A 22,600-nucleotide genomic window follows, 5' to 3' on the forward strand; every position below is an offset into this window, starting at 1 on the left:
CTAACGGCTAGCTCCACATCTCCAGCGAATCAGAACAACGGCTCTCAGCGGCCAGCCTTGTGGGTCAAGTAAAAGCGGGCCAATAACACTTGCGCCATCTCGTTGGCAGTTGCCGCCCAGAACACGTGATCTGTGATAAGGACCCGCTTGATATACAGTCGAGCCTTCGTCCAGCCGCACTCGAAGCTGCATGCGCACTTGTCTTCTGCAACGCTTTCGCTTTCGCTTTCTCGCAGTCTTCAGTTGTCCGATGTAACGTGCCAGGAGCTCGTTACTATTCTTGATTCTTGATAAATTTCTCCCCATCGGCGTGCACTCAACCTGGGCTGGATCCAATTGATTGTGTTTGTCGTCTCTCGCTCCGCCCCTGGCAAATCGGTCCACCAACAATCCACCGTGTAAAGCCATCTTGGCTGAAGAAGGCATTGCAGTTCGGTTTTCTTTGCGACCACAATTTGGATCACACGTGGTCAAACTCACCAGTGCGATCGATAACTCTACCATCGCATGTACAACGCGTTGCTGCCCTACCAGCCCTGTCCCCACCGCCTATAACGTTCCAACTCCTGGACGTGCTCGAGTATGATACTTAACGACACACAAGAAAGGGTGATTGTATTTCGAATCCAGAGGACGATTCATTCAAGTCTCGCAGATTCTCTCGGACCGAAGATGCGTTAACTCGTTCTCCATCTTTCTGTGAAATATACAAGTTTGGCTGCGCCGAGCTTTTGCGGCTTTCTTGCGTGAAATCATGGATCCACGACAGCAATATATTCCACCACCTCCTCCACTATCTCAGAACAACCAACCTCATATGATCCCGTTACCCCCACCTCCTCCAAGACCATCAGCACAACAACATGGTTTATTCCCTCCGCCGCCACCAGGGCCGCCCCCCTCCGCTTATCCAGGGTCGAACCAACGGCCAATATGGCCACCTCCCCCGCCGATGATTCACCCGTCTTTAATCCCTTCGAACCAAGCGTACGGCCGTCAACAGCCCACTCCATTGTCGATTCCCACCCAACCTGTTCCACCTCCGCCATCTGAAGTACTGCCGCTAACTTCGGCTACATATATACCTGTTGGAGAATCTTTTGGGCCAGGCGTTGGTATTCCCCCGTTATACGATAATTACGGACCATCAACAACTGTGCAGCCTTCAAACCAGCCCTGGGAAAGTGCTCCTGTGGATAAATCTTCAAGGAGAGATGGTAACATTCCGTCTACTCCATCGGCCCGACACTTTCCACCATCACTTACGCTAGGAAATGACAATTCTGAAGCCGCGTCACCAGGTTTTGCAACTTATCAGAATTACAACAACGAACCGGCGCGAACGTCCAGCCACAAACACAATGCCAGCAATACTTCTCTTGGGCGGGTGTCCGCTGGCGAATCTACTATGAATTGGCCACTAGAGCGAGTCATTAATTGGCTTGTTAGGAAAGGGTTCTCCAAGGATTGGCAGGAGACTTTTAAATTCTTGGAGCTAGAAGGTGCCGATTTTCTTGGACTTGGTCAAGGAGCAAATGGACGCGGGAACCTTGGAAAGCTGCATCAGCAGGTTTACCCCCAATTGGCAAAAGAATGTCAGAAGAGTGGCAGTGGCTGGGACCAAGCTCGAGAGCATAGAGAAGGAAAGCGTATGCGGCAACTTATTCGCGAGATACAGGACAACGGGAACGAAGCATCTTCGCAGACTCACAGGCGACGAGAGTCTCAAACTATGATAACCAGTGCTTCTACCGAAGGAGGGTTGGAAAACTCCCCGAATCTGGGATGGGAGTCCACTTTTCCCTCTGGGCCAGCCATCATGGAGTCCAGCTATATTCAACACCCTGCCCACCGACAAACACCAAACACTGGTGGAAAGCAAAATAATCAGACACGACCCGGAGCAGCTCCCTTTTCGTATAGACAAGATGCAATCGATGGTGACTCGCGCTCTGAATTCACTCGGCATGCGCTTGGTAGCCTGGAAACTTTCCGAAAACAAAGCCCTTCTTCACCTAGTGATAATGGCCCGTTTAGACCTCCGTCATCGAAAGCGTATGAAGGCAGTCCCCAAAGTGGTAGTCCGGCCATGCCATTCGCTGCACCCCTTTACTCAGGTCCAGCGTCATCGTCTACGGGTGATTTACATGCTAGGTTTGAACATCACAGAGGAAATAGTGCGGACTCCACTGGCCATGGATCTTCCACTATGGGACGTTTCTATGAAGGCCAAAAGCTCGCCACCAATAATGCCCGTCCCGCTACCCAGGATTCCAAGGATAACCAAAAGGGCTTCTTTACTAGCATTTTTAAGAAGAAATCTAGGTGTCACGACTCTTCGCACCCCTCTCCAGAAGATCAGTCACTGGACTCTCCAACGAGCCCTTCTCATATCCGTCACAGCGGCTTAAATAGCCCATTCATCAAATCATCAAATAACAACAGTGATATATCCTTGGGGGACCGTCCTCCATCTTCATCGTTTTCTGATCATGAAAGAATACTCCGACCAAATTCTGTTACGAAACATAAAAAGTATGTGTTTGCGACTTTGGATGGGTGGAACTATCGCCTCGTGGATATTACCGATGTCGAGACAGCCGACCATATTCGGGCTGTTATTTGTCAAAATTTGGGTATCGCGGATTGGCCTGGTGCTCAGATCTTTGTTACCGAGCCCGGACGAGTCAATCACGACGAACTTCTCGATGACTCGGTGCTTGTTCTTAGCCGACGAGCGCGGTCCGACTCCCTGGGTTCTTTGAAGCTATACGTTCGTGGCAACATATCAGCAGGCTCTGCTGGGTTAGGTGTGTCATTTCCCGATAAAATTTCGTCGCCTCTATCTGGGCATCAAAGGAATGTGCTGCAAACCCAGGTGCAAGCGAACCCTCCCCTAGGATCACGTCAATCGACTTTGAAAGCAAGTTCAGGTCAACCATCACCGTCTTTGCAGGCCCCATCTTCAAGCGACATTGGCCAGGACGCTGAACTTACAGCAAGAAAAGAAGAATACGATCGTGGAGTTGAGCGCAAACAGCAGGCCTATTTTAAGTCAAAGCAGCCTCAACCATGGCAGCCGCGCAAAGACAGCCGTGGCGAAATCGGCTTTCGAAACGACGAGGTTATTGACTTTGACCAACCGAGAACTTCTCCATATGAGGATAAAAAACATTATGGTCCTATACCTGTTCGACCAGCACCATCTGCTCCTTCTGAGTCAAACACACTTACGAAAGTAAACTCATTAACTAAATCACGAGCTCCAGATCGTGATCGGGCGTCGTTGAAGAAACAGCATGAAATGTCCAAGTACAAATTGATTCAAGAAGAAGGCAGTATTGGGTCATCTGATAATCATTCGGTGAAATTTTCCGGGACTAGAAAGTCTCCCTCCATCACTTCTACCAGGTCCCCTTCTTCAGCATCACAATTTAGCATTCCTCGGAGACCTTCATCTAGTGTTTCGTCCTTGGCCAAACCGCCATCTCTGGCAAGTCGGAAATCATTTGGGCCGGAGTATGACTTTGAAGAAACCAAAGTTGATTTTGATACACCCCACACTCCTCAGTCGAGCTCTGATGATGACTCTGATGACGGCCTTTTTGCAAAGCCGCTATTGACAAGCAAACCGCAGCCTAAGGGCAAAGGCTTGGAATCAGCAGAAACATCCCCGAAAGCCCGAAAGCCTTCTTTATCTGTGAACACATCCACAAGATCCAATAAAGGTCGGTCCGTGACTTTCAAATCTCCCGGCGCCAATGATGTACAATCTATCGGTCCGCCGTACCCTAGCTCCGCAGTTTTTCCAAACGATCCGCGCTCCGGTTTTGATGGAAATGGAGCAACTTTTCCAAGCACAGGGCATTCGCCAGAAGAGGAAAAGCCTCGCAGGAATTCCTCCTTTGCAACAAATGTTTGGGCCAGCAGACCTCCAGTCGAAGGCGTCATCAATAATCTTGACGATTTCTTCCCCAATATTGATCTCGACGAGCCATATCTGGAACCATCGGGAGCTTCTCCGCCAGTGTCTCCAATAAACCCAATGGCCAAAGACCAATCAGGACCGTCGTATCAGCAACCTTCTTCGAGCGCAATTCCTAGTGGGTATGATATCCCAGCGCCGTATGAGCCACCGTTGAAAAATTCCGTCGCGAGACGCAACATGGAAAAGGCCGGCGGCTTGTCTCGTATGAAGTCTATTCGAGAGGTTGCGCAAGGCGCGCAACAGCAAGTTAAGCGCAATAAGACTGTTGTGGACCAGAGTAATAAAAAATCAGGCGAAATACTCCGGCGGAAAAGTACGAAGATGTTTGGTGCAAAGATCATGCAAATCAGTCCCAAGCCTGGCAGTCGTTTGAGCCAACTAGAACCAATTCCCCAGAATGGATTACCCGCAGAAAATGTTCCGAAGCGGCAACAGACGTTCCGTATCATTCGTGGTCAACTCATTGGAAAGGGAACATACGGACGAGTCTATCTTGGCATGAATGCAGACACTGGTGACGTTCTTGCTGTTAAACAAGTAGAAGTTAACGCAAGAATAGCTGGTCAAGACAAGGATCGCATCAAGGAAATGGTGGCTGCCATGGATCAAGAAATCGACACTATGCAACATCTCGAACATCCAAACATCGTTCAGTATCTTGGTTGTGAGCGTGGTGAGCTGTCTATCTCGATCTATCTCGAGTATATTTCCGGTGGATCCATTGGCAGTTGTCTGCGAAAGCATGGTAAATTCGAAGAATCGGTGGTCAAGTCGCTCACACAACAAACACTAAGCGGGCTGGCTTATCTTCACGATCAAGGTATTTTGCATCGGGATCTAAAGGCAGACAACATTCTTCTTGACCTAGATGGCACCGGCAAAATCTCCGATTTTGGCATATCAAAGAAGACCGACAATATTTATGGAAACGATGCATCCAATTCCATGCAAGGCTCCGTGTTTTGGATGGCACCAGAAGTTGTACAATCCCAGGGTCAAGGCTACAGCGCCAAGGTGGACATTTGGTCCCTCGGGTGTGTGGTTTTGGAAATGTTTGCTGGACGTCGGCCTTGGAGTAGGGAAGAAGCAATTGGAGCCATCTTCAAACTGGGTAGTTTGAGTCAAGCGCCGCCAATTCCAGACGAAGTGGCTGTGAATATCAGCCCTGCGGCACTAGCATTCATGTACGATTGCTTTACAATGTGAGTTCCAAGCTTATCCGGGGAAGCAGGAAATTGAGGATGGCTTGTTGACCCAATTTTAGTGACACATTCGACCGCCCAACTGCTGAGATTCTCCTCTCCCACCCATTCTGCGAGCCCGATCCGAACTACAATTTTGAGTCAACGGAATTATATGCAAAGATCAGCGACGTCCTCTGATGATACCATTAGCGCAAGCACGCATTCTGTGTGTTGTGTTATGTTGGTGCTTCCTATAACGAAAATATGTAATGTCTTTTAATACATGTCAATACCATCAGCTTTAAATTCCACCATGTGCCTAGTATTTGTCACTTACACTTTCCGATCGGCTTGGTAACGGTCATATAACTGAAAAAAACAAAAAATAGGGGGTATTATTACTCTTACACTAATAATGCATTGCCTTCTCAGGGCTACATTTGTTCAAATAATCTCAGATGAGAAGAGGAGATGGGAGCCTTGCACCCGTGCCCACGAGCACCATTGGGTCACCGGAGCTCTCAGCGAATTGGCCTTAAAGCTTGCGAGGTCATCCCGGGATACTCATATCTGTCAACATATACAAGAAGGTATACCGTATTGAGATATGTATAAAGGTAGTAGGCTATACATGGGGTAAATATTGACAGACTTGTTTACACTATTCCTATTTAGGAAACAATACAGTGGCTCTATAAATGTATCCAGACCCACTATTACGCTATACAAAGAACGCGGCCTCTAACTATATCTAGTTAACACAGCCTGTCATGGGACTTGACTAGTCTACCTTGGGTTAGTTCTACTCTTCAAGCGTACCTATATGTAGCTGTCCAGACTCTACGGGGTAGAAACAAAGATACTCCGTAATTCATTCAAGGGATTATTGCAATTTCAGGGAACCCAAAATTAATCTATATCGGCTACATATTTATGACCGCAAGTTTATTAACTGAATATGGACAAAGCAGAGTCGCAATCATTTCCAGCCGACGGTGGGCCAAATCTCCTTGTCTCGAAGCGCGCAGCTTTCGAGGAACCGGATACCGCCCCCTGTGCTAAAAAAATCAAAAGTTCTCAGGATGATAACACAGACCCAGCTCCTGTTCTGAGAGTTCCTTTTCCAGAAAAGGTATGTTAGGAACCCCTTTAAATGTCAGGAAGCGTTTTAATAGTCTTAAAGCCTGCAGTTTTGGAAGAGCGGAATGGCGATATCGAATTCCGAGTTGTCAATAATGATGGCTCCAGAGAGAGTAACATCATTCTTACAGGCCTCAAATGCTTGTTTCAAAAGCAACTTCCGAAAATGCCTAAGGATTATATAGCCCGTCTCGTCTACGATCGTTCTCATTTGGCTATGGCTATTATCAAAATGCCTCTAGAGGTCATTGGTGGAATATCATTTCGAGAATTTCGAGACCGCAAGTTTGCCGAGATTGTTTTTTGCGCAGTCTCGTCTGACCAGCAAGTAAAAGGATATGGAGCTCACCTCATGGCTCATTTGAAGGACTATGTCAAAGCTACTTCGCCAATAATGCATTTTCTCACCTATGCTGATAACTACGCCACTGGTTATTTTCAAAAACAGGGGTTTACCAAAGATGTCACTCTCGAGAAGTCCGCCTGGAAGGGATATATCAAGGATTACGAAGGAGGCACGCTTATGCAGTGCTCCATGGTTCCCAAAATACGATATCTCGAAGCTGGCCGTATGCTTCGTAAACAGAAAGAAGCTGTTCTAGCCAAAATACGCACTTTGAGCAAAAACCACATTATCCATCCACCATGTCCGCAATGGGTTAACGGTATTACTCCAATTGATCCAGTCTCTATCGTTGCCATTCAGGCAACTGGCTGGTCTCCAGATATGGATGAGCTGGCACGAGAACCGCGGCATGGGCCCTATTTCAATGAAATGCGACGTTTTTTGAACCAGATTCAAAATCATAAACAAGCATGGCCATTCTTAAATCCAGTCAACAAAGATGAAGTGCTCGACTATTACAATGTCATTACATCTCCAATGGATCTATCGACCATGGAGGAAAGATTAGAGCATGATTTTTATGCTGCGCCAAAAGATCTTATTGGCGATCTCAAACTAATTTTTAGTAATTGTCGGCAGTACAATGATGCAACAACGGTATATTCCAAGTGTTCAGTCAAACTGGAGAAGTACATGAGCAAACTTATCGAGGAGATTCCAGAATGGATTGACTTACTTGAAGAATGATGAATGGGAGTACACTGTAGGATTACAATGAGCGTCTGGCTTCTTTAGAGCAGAAGGATAGATGGGGCGGATGGGACCTTGCGGCTCTCTACTGCAAGAGGACGTGGTTATGAATATTGCTGATTCTTGTTTAGATTATATAGCCTATGTAAAAGATATCTTACTATTATTATCTACAATAACAATACAGGCTTGTATGCGACAGAAATCTGGGTATGAAGCTATCAAGAACTGCCAGGCCTACCCTAAGTCCTGGATGTTGAAATGGTGCCATTCTCCACCGATTCGGTATCAATGTTATTCTCCTCCTTGTCCTGCTCTTCAGAGTCATAGCCCCCATTGTGAGATCGAGTGCTTGCAATTCCGACTCGAAAAACTTCTTCACTCCATTCTCCAAATGTATCAACATCCCAAACCGCATCCTGGCGGCCTTTTCCTTTCTTGCTGATTGGTTTCCCCCGGGTCTTTTCCGAGTTCGTGTAGGTGTCAAAGAACTCTTCGTAAATTTGCAACACACGATCCTGGACCGCTCCAACAAGTGTCTCTTTTGTACGAGTATCGTCTAGGTAATCATCCAAAGCTTTGCGTAGAAGAGGGACTTCTTTCTCAATGTTTCGACAAACCGGACTAATGACACCCCCTTCGCCGAGAGTCCGCTTCTCGATGAATTTTGTAGGCAATGAAGCCGTCATACGTGTAGAAAAATCGTTGGTGAACTCGTTGATGACGGTACGAAGTCTGCCATCTAGTTCGACTTTTGCGTCGAGCATATTCTCAACAACGCGGGGGAGAAGGCCGCCTCCGACAAGACGCATTAGGTTTCGCGGGTTGAAGAGACCACCTCGTTCGCGTAGTTCCCAGAATGTGTTTGTGACTCCAGAGAAATCGAAGGAAACGTCAGGAGTCACGTATTCGATGTCAAACGCGACAATTTGTTGTTTGAGGATTAGGAGGTGTTTGATCAAGAACAGTTGAGCATCTGTGGCCGAGGATTTGCTGGATATCTGTGTGCTTGCTTGGTGTATAGATTCAGTAGTTTGATGGACAATTTGGTGAGCCAGATCGTCAAACACGGTAGACTATTTCGAGTGTTAGCAAATTACTTCTAGAGAGAATGGTGAGAGAAAAACCTACGTTGACTAGTCTATAAATACGGCTAAGCAACCAAATAGCCTTTCGCAAAGTCGGGTACCAGCCCTGGAACATTGCTTGCGTATCAATATCCCAGAGCGCATCTTTTTCGTTTGGCGAGTCGGTATCCTCATCCACCACTGTAGGGGCTATGGGCATTATAGTTTCAGACATCTTTCGGCCTGACAACGGAGCACCTGTGGATGAGTTGAGCTGTTTTTGGTTTCGACGCGGATATTCCAAATCCTCCGGCTTCGGGCGATATCTTTCGATTTCATTTCGAAGTATGGTCTGCACTTGGAATACCAAACGGGTCTGGGCATCTTCCAAGGCCGGTTGGATGAGGCTTGAGAACTCTAACTGGTTCGGGTCGTTGTATTCTGTCTCGTCCTCGGGGTCGGATAGGTAACGCGTTTGCAACAAAGTGCACAGTTGACAGAGCTTAATAAGCTTTGTCTCGTGGATGATCCTGGGTTGTAAATGATCGTATAAAGGCTCGCACACAGACTCTAGAAAGTCATACAGTCCTGCTTGACCATGGAACCATTCTCCCCAAAGATCAAATTCGTCTAAACAAATGCCACGGACATAACCAATACTCGCTCGAGCAAACGCGACGAGGTCTTTGGAAGTACTGGGGGCCTGGGCAATGCTAGCAAGTTTCTTTCGCACAAGAGGAATGATGAGTTTTCCGCGAGTAGCTGCAAAGCTAGTGTGCAATTCACTCATTAGACTTTGATATTCTGCTTCTGTCCCTTGCTCGGGGTCTACTGGTGGCACGGCCCTCTTTTGGATTTCTAGGCCAAGTTGTTTCAATTCAGATGCCCCAACACGGAACTTGGCGTAGAGAAGGGCCGGCATTGTCGTGTCATTGAGTTGTCTATCGGCGATTTTCTTCGAAACGCCAGATGACGTTTCTCGTAATGCCGCGACAAAGTCCCCTCGGATAAGTGTTAAAGCACGCGTGAGCAGTAACCTATACCGGGACCGATAGGTCTCTGCCTCTTTTTGCTCGGGCTGTGAGTTGTTAGATCAAACTTTTCCAAGATGGGAAATCTGCTAATTCTCACGTGGGTTTCCATGTAGTCCAGACACTCGTCAAGTTGTCTCAACATGTCCGAAAACTCTTTCCTACGGACTGCTTTTCCTGCGCCGGGAGCGTTTAGTTTTCGAGATGCAGGGTCTAGAAAATCATAATATTCGAGATTGTCTCTGATATCATCTGCTAACCGCGTATTCCGAGATTGCGCATGTAGTAGTCCTTCGCATTGTTTTTGAAACGTGGATGTCTGCAAATCAACTGCCTGAAACGATTCGGAAAGGCTCGACAAAATTCCAAGCGTCGCAGACGTATCCGTTAAAAGCGATCCGAGGTGTTCTTTCGCAATATCGAGCTCTCGAAGACATTCTCTAATGAAAAATAAATCATGTTAGCCTCAAAACCTTGCTTGCTGGCTAAGAGGGTTCTTGTGCGCACTGATAGTCACCGTAACTTGCGTCGCGCAAGTCATCTTCAATGTCATTGTACCATTTGGCAAACTCAAGTTCGTCTTTGATCCCAGCAATATTTATTTCTTTTTCAGCCTGCCCAGCTTCCGCTACAGGATTCGTCTTCTGATCTGATCCATCTAGATCACTTGGACTCCGCACCGGCCCCGCGGGTTGAGGCTGCATCGCGATGGCGGGTACCGTTGGTAAATATTCCCATATAGGGCGTCCGCACTATTGATGGGGTGAACAATGACCAGGAGCAGCCCATTGGCTTCTTGAGCCAACCTATACAGCTTGTCGTTGCTGGCTATGCTTTGATGACCACCTATGGTTCTCCGATGTTGGCGGAAGTGCGGCGGATTCTGCCACCGCCCGCGCCAAAAAGTGACCATTTGAAGCATCACAGAGCTTCGTCAACAAACATCCTTGTTGTCTTCATCTGTGGACGCCCATTGCACCTTTGATGAAATTCTAAGGATTTGATCGGACAGAATGTTTGCAGCTAATACAAGGCGACAAGCATCGGCAGTCGCCGGCCTGTCGGGTCGTCTGATCAGAGCTCAACGCTTTCCTCGAAATACTAGGCAATTGAGCCAGAAAGCATCACGCGAATCACAGGGACCCGAACGATGGCTTGGCCCAGCAGTCGCTCTTGTCGGAACTTTTGCCGCAGCAACCATCGCATACGTTTATACAAGTGAAAAGCCTACGGTCAAGGACATCCCAAGACAGCCGGTGAAGATTACGATTGAAGAGCCAAGGGTCAAGGACTCTTTCTCACAAGAGCAGAATCGGAATGCCCTGAGTACTCAACATGCGCAAGTCCGGAGTATGTCAGAAAACCCTGGAGTCTACGTATGGGGAGCGAATAGCCATCGCGTTGTCGATCCAGACTCGTCGGAAACAATAGTCAAGAGTCCTCGCCGCTTCCGCTACTTTGAAGGGCGCATCCTGAGAGATTTGAAGCTCACACAAACATCTGGCGCTGCTATCAGCGAAAATGGCGATCTGATTCAATGGGGAAAGGGTTTCTCGGAGACTGACTACCAGCCGACTCCTACACTCAAAGGCAAAAATTTGATCTCAATAAACATGTCTCGAGACAGAATCATTGCCCTTTCTTCAGGTGGAAACATTTATTCGATACCAATCTCCAAATCAGTTCAAGAAACGGGTGCCAAGTCTCAAGAGAGCTCATGGGTTCCATATTGGTCTTCGACCTCCCGCATTAGTTACAGACAGCTCACGCCACAACTAGGGTTGGGTGAGAAGGTTGCGTCAATCGCCGGAGGTTTAGAGCATGTTTTGATGCTGACAAGCTCCGGTCGAGTTTTTTCTGCCGCTGCTGCTACTGAAGACTACCCCTCACAAGGCCAGCTCGGAGTTGCTGGGCTGAGATGGGCAACCCGGCCAAAGGGCCCAGTGGATGCTTGCCATGAAATATCGTCGCTAAAAGGGTCTAAGATCACACAGATAGCAAGTGGAGATCTCCATTCTATGCTACTGGACAAGAATGGCAGCGTGCTTGTTTTTGGAGACAACTCTTACGGGCAGCTAGGCTTAGGATACGATCCTTCTTCGCCGACCGTCGACACACCTACACTACTTTCCATGAAGGGCTTATACCTAGGCAAAGGCTGGGCTACTCGTGTCACCAATATTGCGGCAGGCGGTTTCACAAGTTTTATGACTGTGGATGCGCAACGGGCTGAAATACGTCCGGATGGCACGCCCGGTAAGCCTGGCGCTCCCAGCATTGACCTTTGGTCCTTCGGCAGAGGAATACACGGTGCACTTGGAACAGGGAAATGGACGCATATTCAAGACCGTCCCAGCAAAGTGAAATCCCTCAGTGGTCTTTCAGAATACGATGAGAAGGCCCAGAAGGTGCTACCCATTGGTGTTGCCCAGATTGCTGCCGGTGCTACGCATGTCGCCGCTGTCTTGGACAACACCTCACATATAAACGCTGCAAAGAAGTCGTCAGTAGCCGATACAGCATGGGGTCAGGATACCCTTTGGTGGGGGGGCAACGAATCTCTTCAGCTGGGCACTGGCAAACGAAGCAACGCTCCAACCCCGATGCATATCCTTCCACCGCCAGATATTGTAACCACTGCCAGTTCAGATGAGTCTCGCTTTCAAATTCTTCCCCAAAAGCAACGAATTGAGTGTGGCAGACAGGTAACTGCCGTCTACTCTGTTAAAAAATAAGTGTTCTCCCGCCTCAATGTATATTAATCCCCCTGTACTCCTATCAGCTGTATCAAAAAACTGTGCCATCTACGAGGATGCACAACCCCATGTACGCTTAATTTATTGGAATGTTAATAATGACGAGATGAATGTCTGAAGCTTTTCAAATGTTGTTTTGGTTTGCAAGTCTATTGTATTGAGCGGGAAAGGCAAACACTGCAAACATGAGCTTATCATGTTATCGCCCAGTGCACGGGCCATATCTTATCCCAAAAAAAAAATCATAGCGCGACCAGCTTCTCCTCCACTCAATCAACATCGCATCAGTCACAATGCCTCGTGAAAAGCAGAAAAGAGGTCGCCGCGCGCAAGAAAAGGAGAGGGAGGAAGAAACAAAGCGGAAAAGAGAAGATGAGGAGCCCGAGGAACCAGCTGTAAAACGCCAGCGAGCATCTCCTGAAATCGGCAACGAAGATTTCGTCCCGGTTGACTTTGGCGAGGACGGCGCAATTGAGCAAACAAACGAAGGTGATACGCCTTTCTACGGACTTTTGGATGCTGAGGAACAAGATTATTTTTCGAAAGCTGCCGAAATTCTGGATTTGAATCAATTTGAAGACGCTGAGCAACGCGGTATATTTGTCGAGAGTGTGTTCGAAGAGGCCAAGGGCAAAGAATTGAAAATTGCTTGCAGTCAATCGTGCTCTCGGTTGCTGGAGAGGCTTATCTCAATTTCGGATATCAATCAGATTCGACGACTTTTTGGCAAGTTTCTAGGTCACTTTCTCCATCTCGTACAGCATCGTTTTGCGAGTCATTGCTGTGAGACTCTTTTCACCAAAGCCGCTCCGGCGGTCAACCACAAAGCATCAAGCAAGGAAAAGACAAACAATGATGCGCAGGATGAAGAGCAAAGCGACTTGTCTTTGGCAGACATGTTCTTGCAGGTCGTTACAGAGCTAGAAGGCAACTGGGGCTATCTCTTAACCGAACGATTCGCATCTCATACTATACGTGTCCTGCTCCTCGTTTTGGCCGGCGAGCCTGTTGATATTTCGTCGAACAATTCCGTCATCGCGAGCAAAAAGAAAGAAAAAATCGGAGTGGCATCGCGTGATGCGCAAAATAATGAGATTCCATCCCTTAAGCAGCGCGCTGTTCCGGAGGCCTTTGTCACCACTTTGAAAAAGGTCATGAATGACATGACTTCTGGACTAGACGACACTTATTTGAGGGCTTTGGCAACACATCATATCGGTAACCCGGTCTTGCAACTATTGGTATCCTTGGAGCTTTCGCACTTTGGAAAATCGGTTGCGAAGGACTCGAACTCCATCATCCGCCGCTTAATCCCCGAGGATTCCCTGGATGAGGGTACACAATCTGCCATTTTCTTGGGGGGGTTGTTATACGACCCTGTTGGCTCGAGACTGGTAGAGACTATTGTACGCAACGCGCCTGGGAAGTTGTTCAAGAACATTCACAAGAACGTCATTTGTGAAAGGATGTCTTCTCTCGCACGAAATGAGATTGCATCATATGTCCTCGTGCGTGTTTTGGAGAGAGTTGGCCGAGACGATTTACAAGCAGACCTCGATCTCATAGTTCCAGAGATCCCCAGTCTCATTGAGAGATCACGAGTGATCGTTCCGAAAGTGCTTATTGAGCGCTGCATTGTTCGAGATGTCGATACCAAATCTCTTGCGAAGGCTTTGGAAGATTCGTTTGATAACGACCCAGCCATAAGACTACGCCAGCTATTGAAGGTAGAAGAGACCGAACAGCCTACCGAGGAGAGAAAAGAAGTCGAAAATCCGGACGAAGAACCAGAAAAGCAAAAGCAAAAGAAGCCATCTCCCATTCAGATACACGGATCTTTACTGGCACAGACGATGCTTGGAGCCTCTGGGCCCTTAAGCGACCTTGTATATTCTGGTCTCTTGGCTATACCTTCCGACGAACTTGTAGCCATGTCGATGAATTCGACTACGTCTCATGTGGTACAAAAAGCCCTAACAGCACCCACATCAACCACCCAGTTTCGTCGCCAGCTCCTTCCGCGTTTCTGCGGTCACATAAAATCCCTTGCTCTGGATAACAGCGGCTCTCATGTGGTAGATGTTCTTTGGGAGGCATCCAAGGACGTCTTTTTTGTCAAGGAAAGACTCGCGCAAGAACTCGCCGATCACGAGCCTGAACTACGTGACTCTTTCCTGGGTCGAGCAGTGTGGAGGAACTGGTCCATGGATCTTTACAAAAGACGACGAGGAGAATGGAAGGTTAAAGCCAAAGCTGCCAAGGATCAGACAGACTCTCCCAATTCTATTGAGCGAAAGAAACCGGTGAAATCGAAACTTGATCTTGCGCGAGAAAGATTCGATAATGCTGAAAAGTCCGCTAGGATTAGGGGTAACAGGACAGGCATTGCCACAAAATGATGAGTAGATGATTTTGTATATAGTATCAAAAATAAAGGTCCCTTTTCAACGTCTATTGCACTATTCAATGTTATATATCAACGCCAACTGGTGTACATGTACATGTAGCCGGGGGTACCGGAACCTGCACATGCAAGTCACACAACTCCCTCCAAAATGCTGATTCCGGCAATTTAAACGCATAACAGGGTCCATATCTCCCAGTCTTCTCACAATTCATGCATTCACTAAATTCTCGAGATAATGGTGTAAACCACACAACATTGAATGATGTCATCTCTCTTGAGCTCTCGGTGATCATTCCGGATGGCGCAATCGCGGGGAAATTTTTTTTGGGAATCTTCTCCTTCCGGTACCGCTGCTTATATAGGAAGAACAGATCCACCCCAGCACGATGAGGGTGCGACGTTTATTTGCGTTTTTCAGTTGGCATGTCAACTAGGCAACAGCACTTGAGTGCTTTAGTGCTTCTAGTGCAGTTTTCGCAACGTTCTCCGAGGAGTAACGCAGGCCGTGACCGCAAACGATGGACCAGCCGAGTCGCGCAGATGAAGTTGGGAACGTATGTCAATTAGCTTTGCCACTTTGTGGCCAGCTGCTTCAGTGCTGCATTGGCTTCCAACCGTCTATGGAAATTTACTGATTGATTCTATCTTTTGTAGCTCCTCAATGCCGTCCAGAACCTCCTCGTCCCATTCATTCGCTCGGCCGATACTCAATCGCTTGAGAATGGTTCCAAGAATGGTGTAAACGGTAACTCAAACAAGGCAGCCGCACTATTGATCGATCACAAAAGTCCAAAGGAACTCCAGGAGATACTAAATCTCGATTTCCCTACCACCGGACAGGGACAGAATGGCCTGCTCGAGATTGTCCAGCAGGTACTGCGTTATTCGGTCAATACCTGGCACCAGGGCTTCCTGGACAAGCTCTACGCGTCGACAAATGCTCCTGGGGTTGCAGCTGAGCTCATACTTGCAACATTAAACACCAATGTTCACGTCTACCACGTCTCACCCGCTTTGACGCTCATTGAAAAGTATACTGCCAAAAAGCTAGCGTCGCTGTTTGGTCTCAATGGCCCGTACTCTGGCGGTATTTCTGTTCAGGGTGGATCAGCTTCGAACACGACGTCCATTGTCATTGCCAGAAACATTCTTTATCCGGAAACCAAGACCGAAGGGAACGGAGGCTATCGATTCGTCCTGTTCACAAGCGAACATGGCCATTACAGCATTGAAAAAGCGGCTCAGATGCTTGGTTTTGGAAGCAGTGCCGTTTGGTCGGTGCCTGTTGATAAACAAGGTCGCATAATTCCGTCTGAGTTGGACAATCTCGTACAAAAAGCCAAGAACGAAGGTCGAACCCCCTTTTATGTGAACGCAACCGCTGGTACAACTGTTTTGGGGTCATTCGATCCATTCGATGAAATATCAGCGGTCTGCAAGAAACACAATCTGTGGTTACACGTTGACGGTTCATGGGGTGGCTCATTCGTATTCTCCAAGCATCACAAATCCAAGCTAGCTGGAGCAGAAAAGGCAGACAGTATTGCCATTAACCCTCATAAAATGCTAGGTGTCCCCGTGACATGTTCTTTCTTACTCGCAGCAGATCTCCGCCAATTCCACCGCGCAAACACTCTTCCGGCTGGATACCTTTTCCACAACGTCGATACTGACCATCAGCAACCCAACGGCAAGGTAGAAGAAGAACTATCAGAGGTACAACCCGAATCTCCCGAGGTCTGGGATCTTGCAGACTTGACCCTTCAGTGCGGTCGACGTGCAGACTCTCTGAAACTATTCCTAAGCTGGACATATTACGGATCCGAGGGCTACGAGCGCCAGATCGACGAGGCTGCCGATGTGGCCTCCTATTTGGCAACTGTTATTGACAACCATCCGGATTTCATTCTTCTTAGTGAAAACCCACCTCCCTGCTTACAGGTGTGCTACTACTATGCGCCGGGCAAACGCTTGGTTCATGAGTCAGAGAGCAACATCTCAGAGGATGCACGCGCTGCCAAGAATAGCAAGATCACTGAAGAAATCACTCATGCCATTGTCGACAAGGGATACATGATTGATTATGCGCCACCAAGTAGTAACGATGTCGAGAACAAGGGGAAGGGCAAGTTTTTCCGCTGTGTCGTCAACATATCGACAACCAGAAAGACTATGGATGGTCTGATTCGCGCTATTGAAGATGTCGGTCCTGGGATTGTTGACAGAGTGAGGGAATAGCTGGAGGTCAATTCTCCAAAAGTATCAAGATTGTCTTGGTTTTCTTTTCATCAGCTAGAGACAGACATGACACGATGGCTAGAATAAATACGAACATAGAGGACTCATGACTTGGAAAAATGCAAGCCTTTTCAGAAGGCCGAATAGATTAATACATTAGATAGACAATTGCTCAACTCCGAATCTCAACTCTCTTCTCCAACACCGCTCTCGCCTCTGCCTCGGTCAACGTATCAATGTCCAATTCATTCAAAACCTCACGAGCAGATTCATTATTCGCAAATAGTTTTCTTTCCACCTCCCACAGCCCCAACTCTTTCTTCTCGTCAGCATGTTGCACATCCTGTGATTCATCTGGGACATTTTGTGGTTTTATTTTCAAACCCAAAAGAGTCAGCCCCTCGTTGAGCTTTTTGATGGTGCGTCTTGCTTCGCCTTGAGCTGGAGGGCCCTGAACGCTAATGGCGCTGTCAACGACACCGCATATGTGATGGACATCACTGGCGAGTTGCGAGGCACCAGCGGCGGAAAAGGAGTGGCGTAGAACTACATTGTCCCAAAGGAATGTTTGCACTGAAAGCAGAACCTGCCTTGTTATCCTTCGCAAAGGCGCAGTTCCCAAGGCGCGGGCGAGGAAAGAGATATTCGAGGATAAGATGCGAATAGCAGCCGTCAACTCAGACGTGAGCGGATGAGGGAAACTCGCAGAGGGTGACGAAAGTGATGACCATGTGGAAACGCGAGAGTAGGATTTTAGCGAGGACTGGACTTGGGTGGAGAATGTAGAGATGAGGATGCTCTCGGAGCGCATCCTGAGACGACGGTATGCCGATGCGGTCTCGTCGAACAGGGCCCCCTCAGACATGTGGCTCTTGTTGGTCAGGTTGTTTTCAGTCACAGTTTGCGAGGTTCGTTGCGCTACTTCGGCGATGGACATGGGTCCTACAACGTTCTTGCCTTCGTCCCTATTTTTTTGCACACGGTCTTGGAGTTCAGACCATAGATCAAGGAAAAACACATCGTCGCTCCAGTCTTGCATTTTCTTTTCGAGGTATTCTGCACTGCCAAAGATCCGACATAGTCTCTCGAGACCAGCCACGCCTTCAAGGTCTCCCTGGTCACCCCCCTGTACAGTGCGGCCAATCGTTGAAGTCATGGCAAGATACGCCTCCAGGCCAGAAAGTAGACGTTCATGGAACTGGTCGAATATCGTGATCTGGATGTCTATGAGGAAGCGTAACTTCTGGCTAAACGAGGACAGTGGTTTATATCGGTCTGTTATAGTTTCAAGAAGGTCGTTAACTCGTATAGCAGCGTTGGTTGGTTTCGTGGCGTTTCCTTCAACTCCGTCGTAGTCAATTTGTCCGCTTTCTGGGGTATCAATGATGTCTTTATATCTAGAGAGCGCGAATTCCTTCTCGACTTGTAGCCATCGGTCGAACCAATTTTGTTGAGAGAGCAGCTCGGAAGCTAGCCCCTCCCATGCTTCAGAGGAATATGGATCTGAAAGATAATTCCATGTTTCCCGAAGGTCTGTATCAAAGTTCATGAGTTCGTGTAAAAAGTGGCTGAAAAGCTGAGGGTTTGTCGCCACTTGTGGAACGATGGCATTTATCTTTTGTCGGACCATTGGTAGCAAGGCAGTAATAAAAGCGTTTGTTGCACTTAGGAAATGCCACTCCAGTGCTTGGCCAACGGAGTCGGCTCGTCTGTCCAAGATAGGCTGCAAATATGCTACAAAGAAGCCGGCATAAGTGGCGATTAAATCGGACACATGGGAAAGAAAGTATTCCGGCTTTTTTCACAAGTCAGTTTCTATACTTGGAAAAGAAGAAAATATTCTCACCTTGTCTAGCCTATTAGTTAGCTTTGTTCCGCTGAAATGGTATTTGAAGCGAAGTTCTAGTGGATGGACCATAACCTCCAATGGTAATAGCACTTGCGTCTCTTCTCCGTGTTTAGCAGTGACAGCATCCCGGGTTTTGAGATCACTAGAAAGGTAATATGTCAGCAATTGCTTTTGTTTCTTAGCGGGAAAATATTCCTAAATGCCACACTCACGGCTCTTGGAAATCCAACAAAAGATCAACATTATCAGCCCATTCTTGAAGGAAGCCATCATTCAAGACAAGTTCTTTCCCAGGCCATTTAAGCTTTTCAAGTGTACCCTGTAACCGGCTGCTGAAAACTTCCTGTATTCGCTTCTTCACGGAGGCGACAAGCTTTTCGATGGTATCGACGAGGTGGGGAGCAGCGCCCTCCGCGGCGACTTGGGCATCTTTCAGCGACGACAAAATATCACGTAGACGCCTGTATGGGGGTAACGACTGTTGGGGAGCCGATTCCACATTCTTCGAGACTTGCTCACTATGTACATCGAAGTTAGCTTTTATCTTTCTGTTCGACAAGGAAACATTGACCGCCACTAGTCTTACCTTAACCCTTCTACTTCATGTAATAGCGACAGATACCCCTTGGCAACATCCAGCCTCTGTAGCTTTTTCATACTCAATTCGAACGAACGCACTGCTTCATCGCTGGTTTCGGATTGTGTGATTATCTTCAAGCGCCGGTCGATATCGGCCTGCTGTCGATTGAAGGCTTCGGCCTGTTCTCGCACCGCATCGGAATGGTTCTTTGACGCAATTGTCGCTTTGTCGAGTGCTTCCTGTGCCTCTGCCAGCTGCATGACATGTCAGTTCCATTCTGCGCACGTTGAAGAAGAGAGGAGAGAAGAAAAATAAGTTTACCTGTTTGCGCTGCAACTCATGCTGGGCACCAAGATTGGAGAGTAGCGAGTCTAAGCTTTCGAGATCAGCCAATGACTGGATTTTATCGCTCAGATAATCCTGCACTCTGGTGGCCTCCTGGGAGGAGAGCTGGTCGAGAGAGGCAGGCATTGTTGTTGTTGACAGTGGTTGCGGCGGGGAGAAATAAGTAGATGTGTTCCGTCAGGACGATGACGCCAGGTTCAAGGTGGAGCCGCCGGGGTGCGGTGCGGAGGGAGCTCTCCAGCTCCAGCTTCATCTACCACCGCAATTTGTTTTTTAAGTTTTATCGCATTTATTGTTTTTACTAGCCAACATATTTGTTGATTATTGCTGGTGACCATGCCTAGCCCGGCCAAGAAGCGAAAAACAAATACACTCGGCTCATCCTCCGGGCACGTCAGGCGCATTGAATCATTCTTCACACAGCAGCAGACACAGCCAAAACTCCAGTCGCAAACGACAATATCAGACCAGACAGAAGGAACCCTGAGCGACGAACAGCTCGCCCGAAAACTACAAGCTGAATGGAATCAAGAGGAGGAGGAGGATGCGCCGACAGCTTCCGAACCCACCGCAATCGCAGATAACAATAATGATTCCCCGGACAAAAATGTCACAAAAGTGACCCCTCCTCCAGCAGCTACGATATCGGATATTTCGACTCTTGTGCGGTCAAAACCGACTTTTCAGAAAGATATATTATCCTTGCAGTCCCATATTGGTTCAGAAGATACCATCGTCTCGTCTATCCCCCTCGACGAAAGTCCCTTGACATTCGACCCTTCAAAATACATCCCAGAGCTCCAGAAGCACTGGAAAACACAAGACAGCGGGGGCAGCGGAGATGCATCATATGCGCTCCTGACAAGAGCCTTCGTGTTGGTGAACGCGACGACGAAACGGATCAAAATCGTGGATACTCTGGTGAACCTATTACGAATTCTGATCGAGGGGGCTCCGGACAGCCTCTTGCCGGCAGTCTGGTTGGCGACTAATTCATTTGCGCCGCCGTATGAGCCGGCAGAACTTGGGCTTGGAGGGTCGGCTATATCAAAAGCTTTTAAAAACATATACGGGCTGAATAGTCAGGGGCTCAAGACACTATATAATAAGCATGGAGACGCCGGGGATGTGGCATTCGAGGCCAAGAAACGACAGAGCTTCACGCTCAAGAAGCCGAAACCACTGACTATAAAGGGTGTCTATCAATCCCTAGTCAAGATTGCAAGAAGCAAAGGTACTGGAAGCCAAGAGACCAAACAACGCATCGTCGAAAGATTACTTCAAGATACTCGAGGGGCCGAGGAGAGTCGTTATATTGTGAGAACTCTAGTCCAGCACCTACGCATCGGTGCTGTGAAAACGACGATGCTCATTGCGCTCGCAAGAGCGTTTCTATTCTCTAAACCCCCCGACGCGAGATTTACAGTCCAAGGAATGCACCATCTAAGCTGCCTGAAAAAGGAGGAGCTTACTGAAGTTTATGCCAAAGCTGAAGAGATGGTCAAGGCGTCTTATGCTCGTCATCCCAACTACGACGATCTCGTACCGTGTCTACTTGAGATCGGCGTGTCGGAAGAATTACTTGTGCGATGTGGATTGGCGCTACATATCCCCCTACGACCTATGCTGGGCAGTATCACTCGAGATCTGTCAGATATGTTGACCAAATTACAAGGAAAAGAATTTGCCTGCGAGTACAAGTACGACGGCCAACGAGCACAGGTTCACTGCGACGCAAACGGCAAAGTGAGCATATTCTCCCGCCATCTCGAAGTCATGACAGACAAGTATCCAGACCTGGTCTCCCTCGTACCCCAAATTCGAGGCGAGTCCGTGTCCAGCTTTATCCTCGAAGGGGAAGTAGTCGCCGTCGACCGGGAGACTGGCGACCTCCAAGCGTTCCAGATCCTCACCAATCGCGCCAAGAAAAATGTTGATGTTGGGAGCATCAAGGTGAATGTCTGTCTTTTTGCGTTTGATTTGATGTACCTGAACGGCGAGCCGCTGCTCGACCGGTCATTCAGAGAACGGCGGAGTATGCTTCGCGGGCTTTTTACAGAAATTTCTAATCGATTTACATGGGTCAAGAGCATAGACACTACGTCTGGGGAGTCGGAGGCTGTGCTGGAGTTTTTCAAGAGCGCGACTGACGTCAAATGCGAGGGCATCATGGTCAAAATCCTGGACAACAACGGCAACAACCAGAACCAGAAGCAACCCCCAGGTACAATCGCCGACGAGGAAGAACTCACAGAAAACCAAGCCGTCACAACGCAGCCCAAAAAAGAAAAACCCACACGCCGCAAAGCCCTGCTTTCAACCTACGAACCCGACAAACGGCTCGAATCATGGCTCAAAGTGAAAAAGGACTATAGCGCCTCATCCGAGACCCTCGACCTAATACCCATTGGCGCATGGCACGGCAACGGACGCAAAGCTAAATGGTGGTCGCCAATCCTCCTCGCCGTGCGCAACCCGGAGACAGGCTACCTAGAAGCCGTCACCAAATGCATGTCCGGCTTCACCGACAAATTCTACCAAACAAACAAAGACAAATACGCCCAGGGCAGCGAAAACGTCATCTCGCGGCCCAGCTACGTCGACTACGGCGCCGGCGAGCCAGATGTCTGGTTCGAGCCGCAGGAAGTTTGGGAGATGGCGTTTGCGGATATCACGTTGAGTCCAACGTATACGGCAGCTATCGGGCTTGTCAGTGAGGAGAGGGGATTGAGTCTGCGGTTCCCACGCTTTCTGCGAGTGCGAGAGGATAAATCGCTGGAGGAAGCGAGCACGTCGGACTTTCTCGCTGGGCTATGGCGGAAACAGGCGGAGCGTGCGACGGAAGAGGGCATACTCCTTGGTGAGGAAAACGACGACGAGGATCTTGCGCTTGAACACTGAGCACAGACACGCGACTCT

The 22,600-nt window shown here is 48.2% G+C and overlaps 8 protein-coding genes across 8 annotated transcripts; 6 read left to right on the forward strand and 2 right to left on the reverse strand.

The window, feature by feature from the left end:
• Positions 1 to 754: 754 nt before the first annotated feature.
• On the forward strand, positions 755 to 5,370 carry TRUGW13939_03862 (uncharacterized protein; the record flags this gene model as incomplete). Its single annotated transcript, XM_035487040.1, has 2 exons — positions 755 to 5,190; positions 5,253 to 5,370. 2 exons carry the CDS (start codon positions 755 to 757, stop codon positions 5,368 to 5,370), a joined length of 4,554 nt encoding a protein of 1,517 aa, XP_035342933.1.
• Positions 5,371 to 6,130: 760 nt separating this feature from the next.
• Positions 6,131 to 7,405, forward strand: TRUGW13939_03863 (uncharacterized protein; the record flags this gene model as incomplete). Its single annotated transcript, XM_035487041.1, has 2 exons — positions 6,131 to 6,304; positions 6,356 to 7,405. 2 exons carry the CDS (start codon positions 6,131 to 6,133, stop codon positions 7,403 to 7,405), a joined length of 1,224 nt encoding a protein of 407 aa, XP_035342934.1.
• A 245-nt stretch (positions 7,406 to 7,650) lies between these two features.
• TRUGW13939_03864 (uncharacterized protein) lies at positions 7,651 to 10,210 on the reverse strand (the record flags this gene model as incomplete). The annotated part of the gene is made up of 4 exons (XM_035487042.1): positions 7,651 to 8,484; positions 8,540 to 9,553; positions 9,607 to 9,946; positions 10,014 to 10,210. 4 exons carry the CDS (start codon positions 10,208 to 10,210, stop codon positions 7,651 to 7,653), a joined length of 2,385 nt encoding a protein of 794 aa, XP_035342935.1.
• A 309-nt stretch (positions 10,211 to 10,519) lies between these two features.
• Positions 10,520 to 12,241, forward strand: TRUGW13939_03865 (uncharacterized protein; the record flags this gene model as incomplete). The annotated part of the gene is made up of 1 exon (XM_035487043.1): positions 10,520 to 12,241. One exon carries the CDS (start codon positions 10,520 to 10,522, stop codon positions 12,239 to 12,241), a length of 1,722 nt encoding a protein of 573 aa, XP_035342936.1.
• Positions 12,242 to 12,555: 314 nt separating this feature from the next.
• On the forward strand, positions 12,556 to 14,661 carry TRUGW13939_03866 (uncharacterized protein; the record flags this gene model as incomplete). Its single annotated transcript, XM_035487044.1, has 1 exon — positions 12,556 to 14,661. The coding sequence occupies one exon, from the start codon at positions 12,556 to 12,558 to the stop codon at positions 14,659 to 14,661; it is 2,106 nt and encodes a 701-aa protein (XP_035342937.1).
• Positions 14,662 to 15,187: 526 nt separating this feature from the next.
• Positions 15,188 to 16,907, forward strand: TRUGW13939_03867 (uncharacterized protein; the record flags this gene model as incomplete). The annotated part of the gene is made up of 2 exons (XM_035487045.1): positions 15,188 to 15,223; positions 15,324 to 16,907. The coding sequence occupies 2 exons, from the start codon at positions 15,188 to 15,190 to the stop codon at positions 16,905 to 16,907; spliced, it is 1,620 nt and encodes a 539-aa protein (XP_035342938.1).
• A 172-nt stretch (positions 16,908 to 17,079) lies between these two features.
• On the reverse strand, positions 17,080 to 19,807 carry TRUGW13939_03868 (uncharacterized protein; the record flags this gene model as incomplete). The annotated part of the gene is made up of 5 exons (XM_035487046.1): positions 17,080 to 18,702; positions 18,754 to 18,898; positions 18,969 to 19,274; positions 19,343 to 19,590; positions 19,658 to 19,807. The coding sequence occupies 5 exons, from the start codon at positions 19,805 to 19,807 to the stop codon at positions 17,080 to 17,082; spliced, it is 2,472 nt and encodes an 823-aa protein (XP_035342939.1).
• A 210-nt stretch (positions 19,808 to 20,017) lies between these two features.
• Positions 20,018 to 22,582, forward strand: TRUGW13939_03869 (uncharacterized protein; the record flags this gene model as incomplete). Its single annotated transcript, XM_035487047.1, has 1 exon — positions 20,018 to 22,582. The coding sequence occupies one exon, from the start codon at positions 20,018 to 20,020 to the stop codon at positions 22,580 to 22,582; it is 2,565 nt and encodes an 854-aa protein (XP_035342940.1).
• Between the last annotated feature and the right edge of the window lie 18 nt (positions 22,583 to 22,600).

Source organism: Talaromyces rugulosus, chromosome II (genome assembly GCF_013368755.1).
Source record: "Talaromyces rugulosus chromosome II, complete sequence".
NCBI lineage: Eukaryota > Fungi > Ascomycota > Eurotiomycetes > Eurotiales > Trichocomaceae > Talaromyces > Talaromyces rugulosus.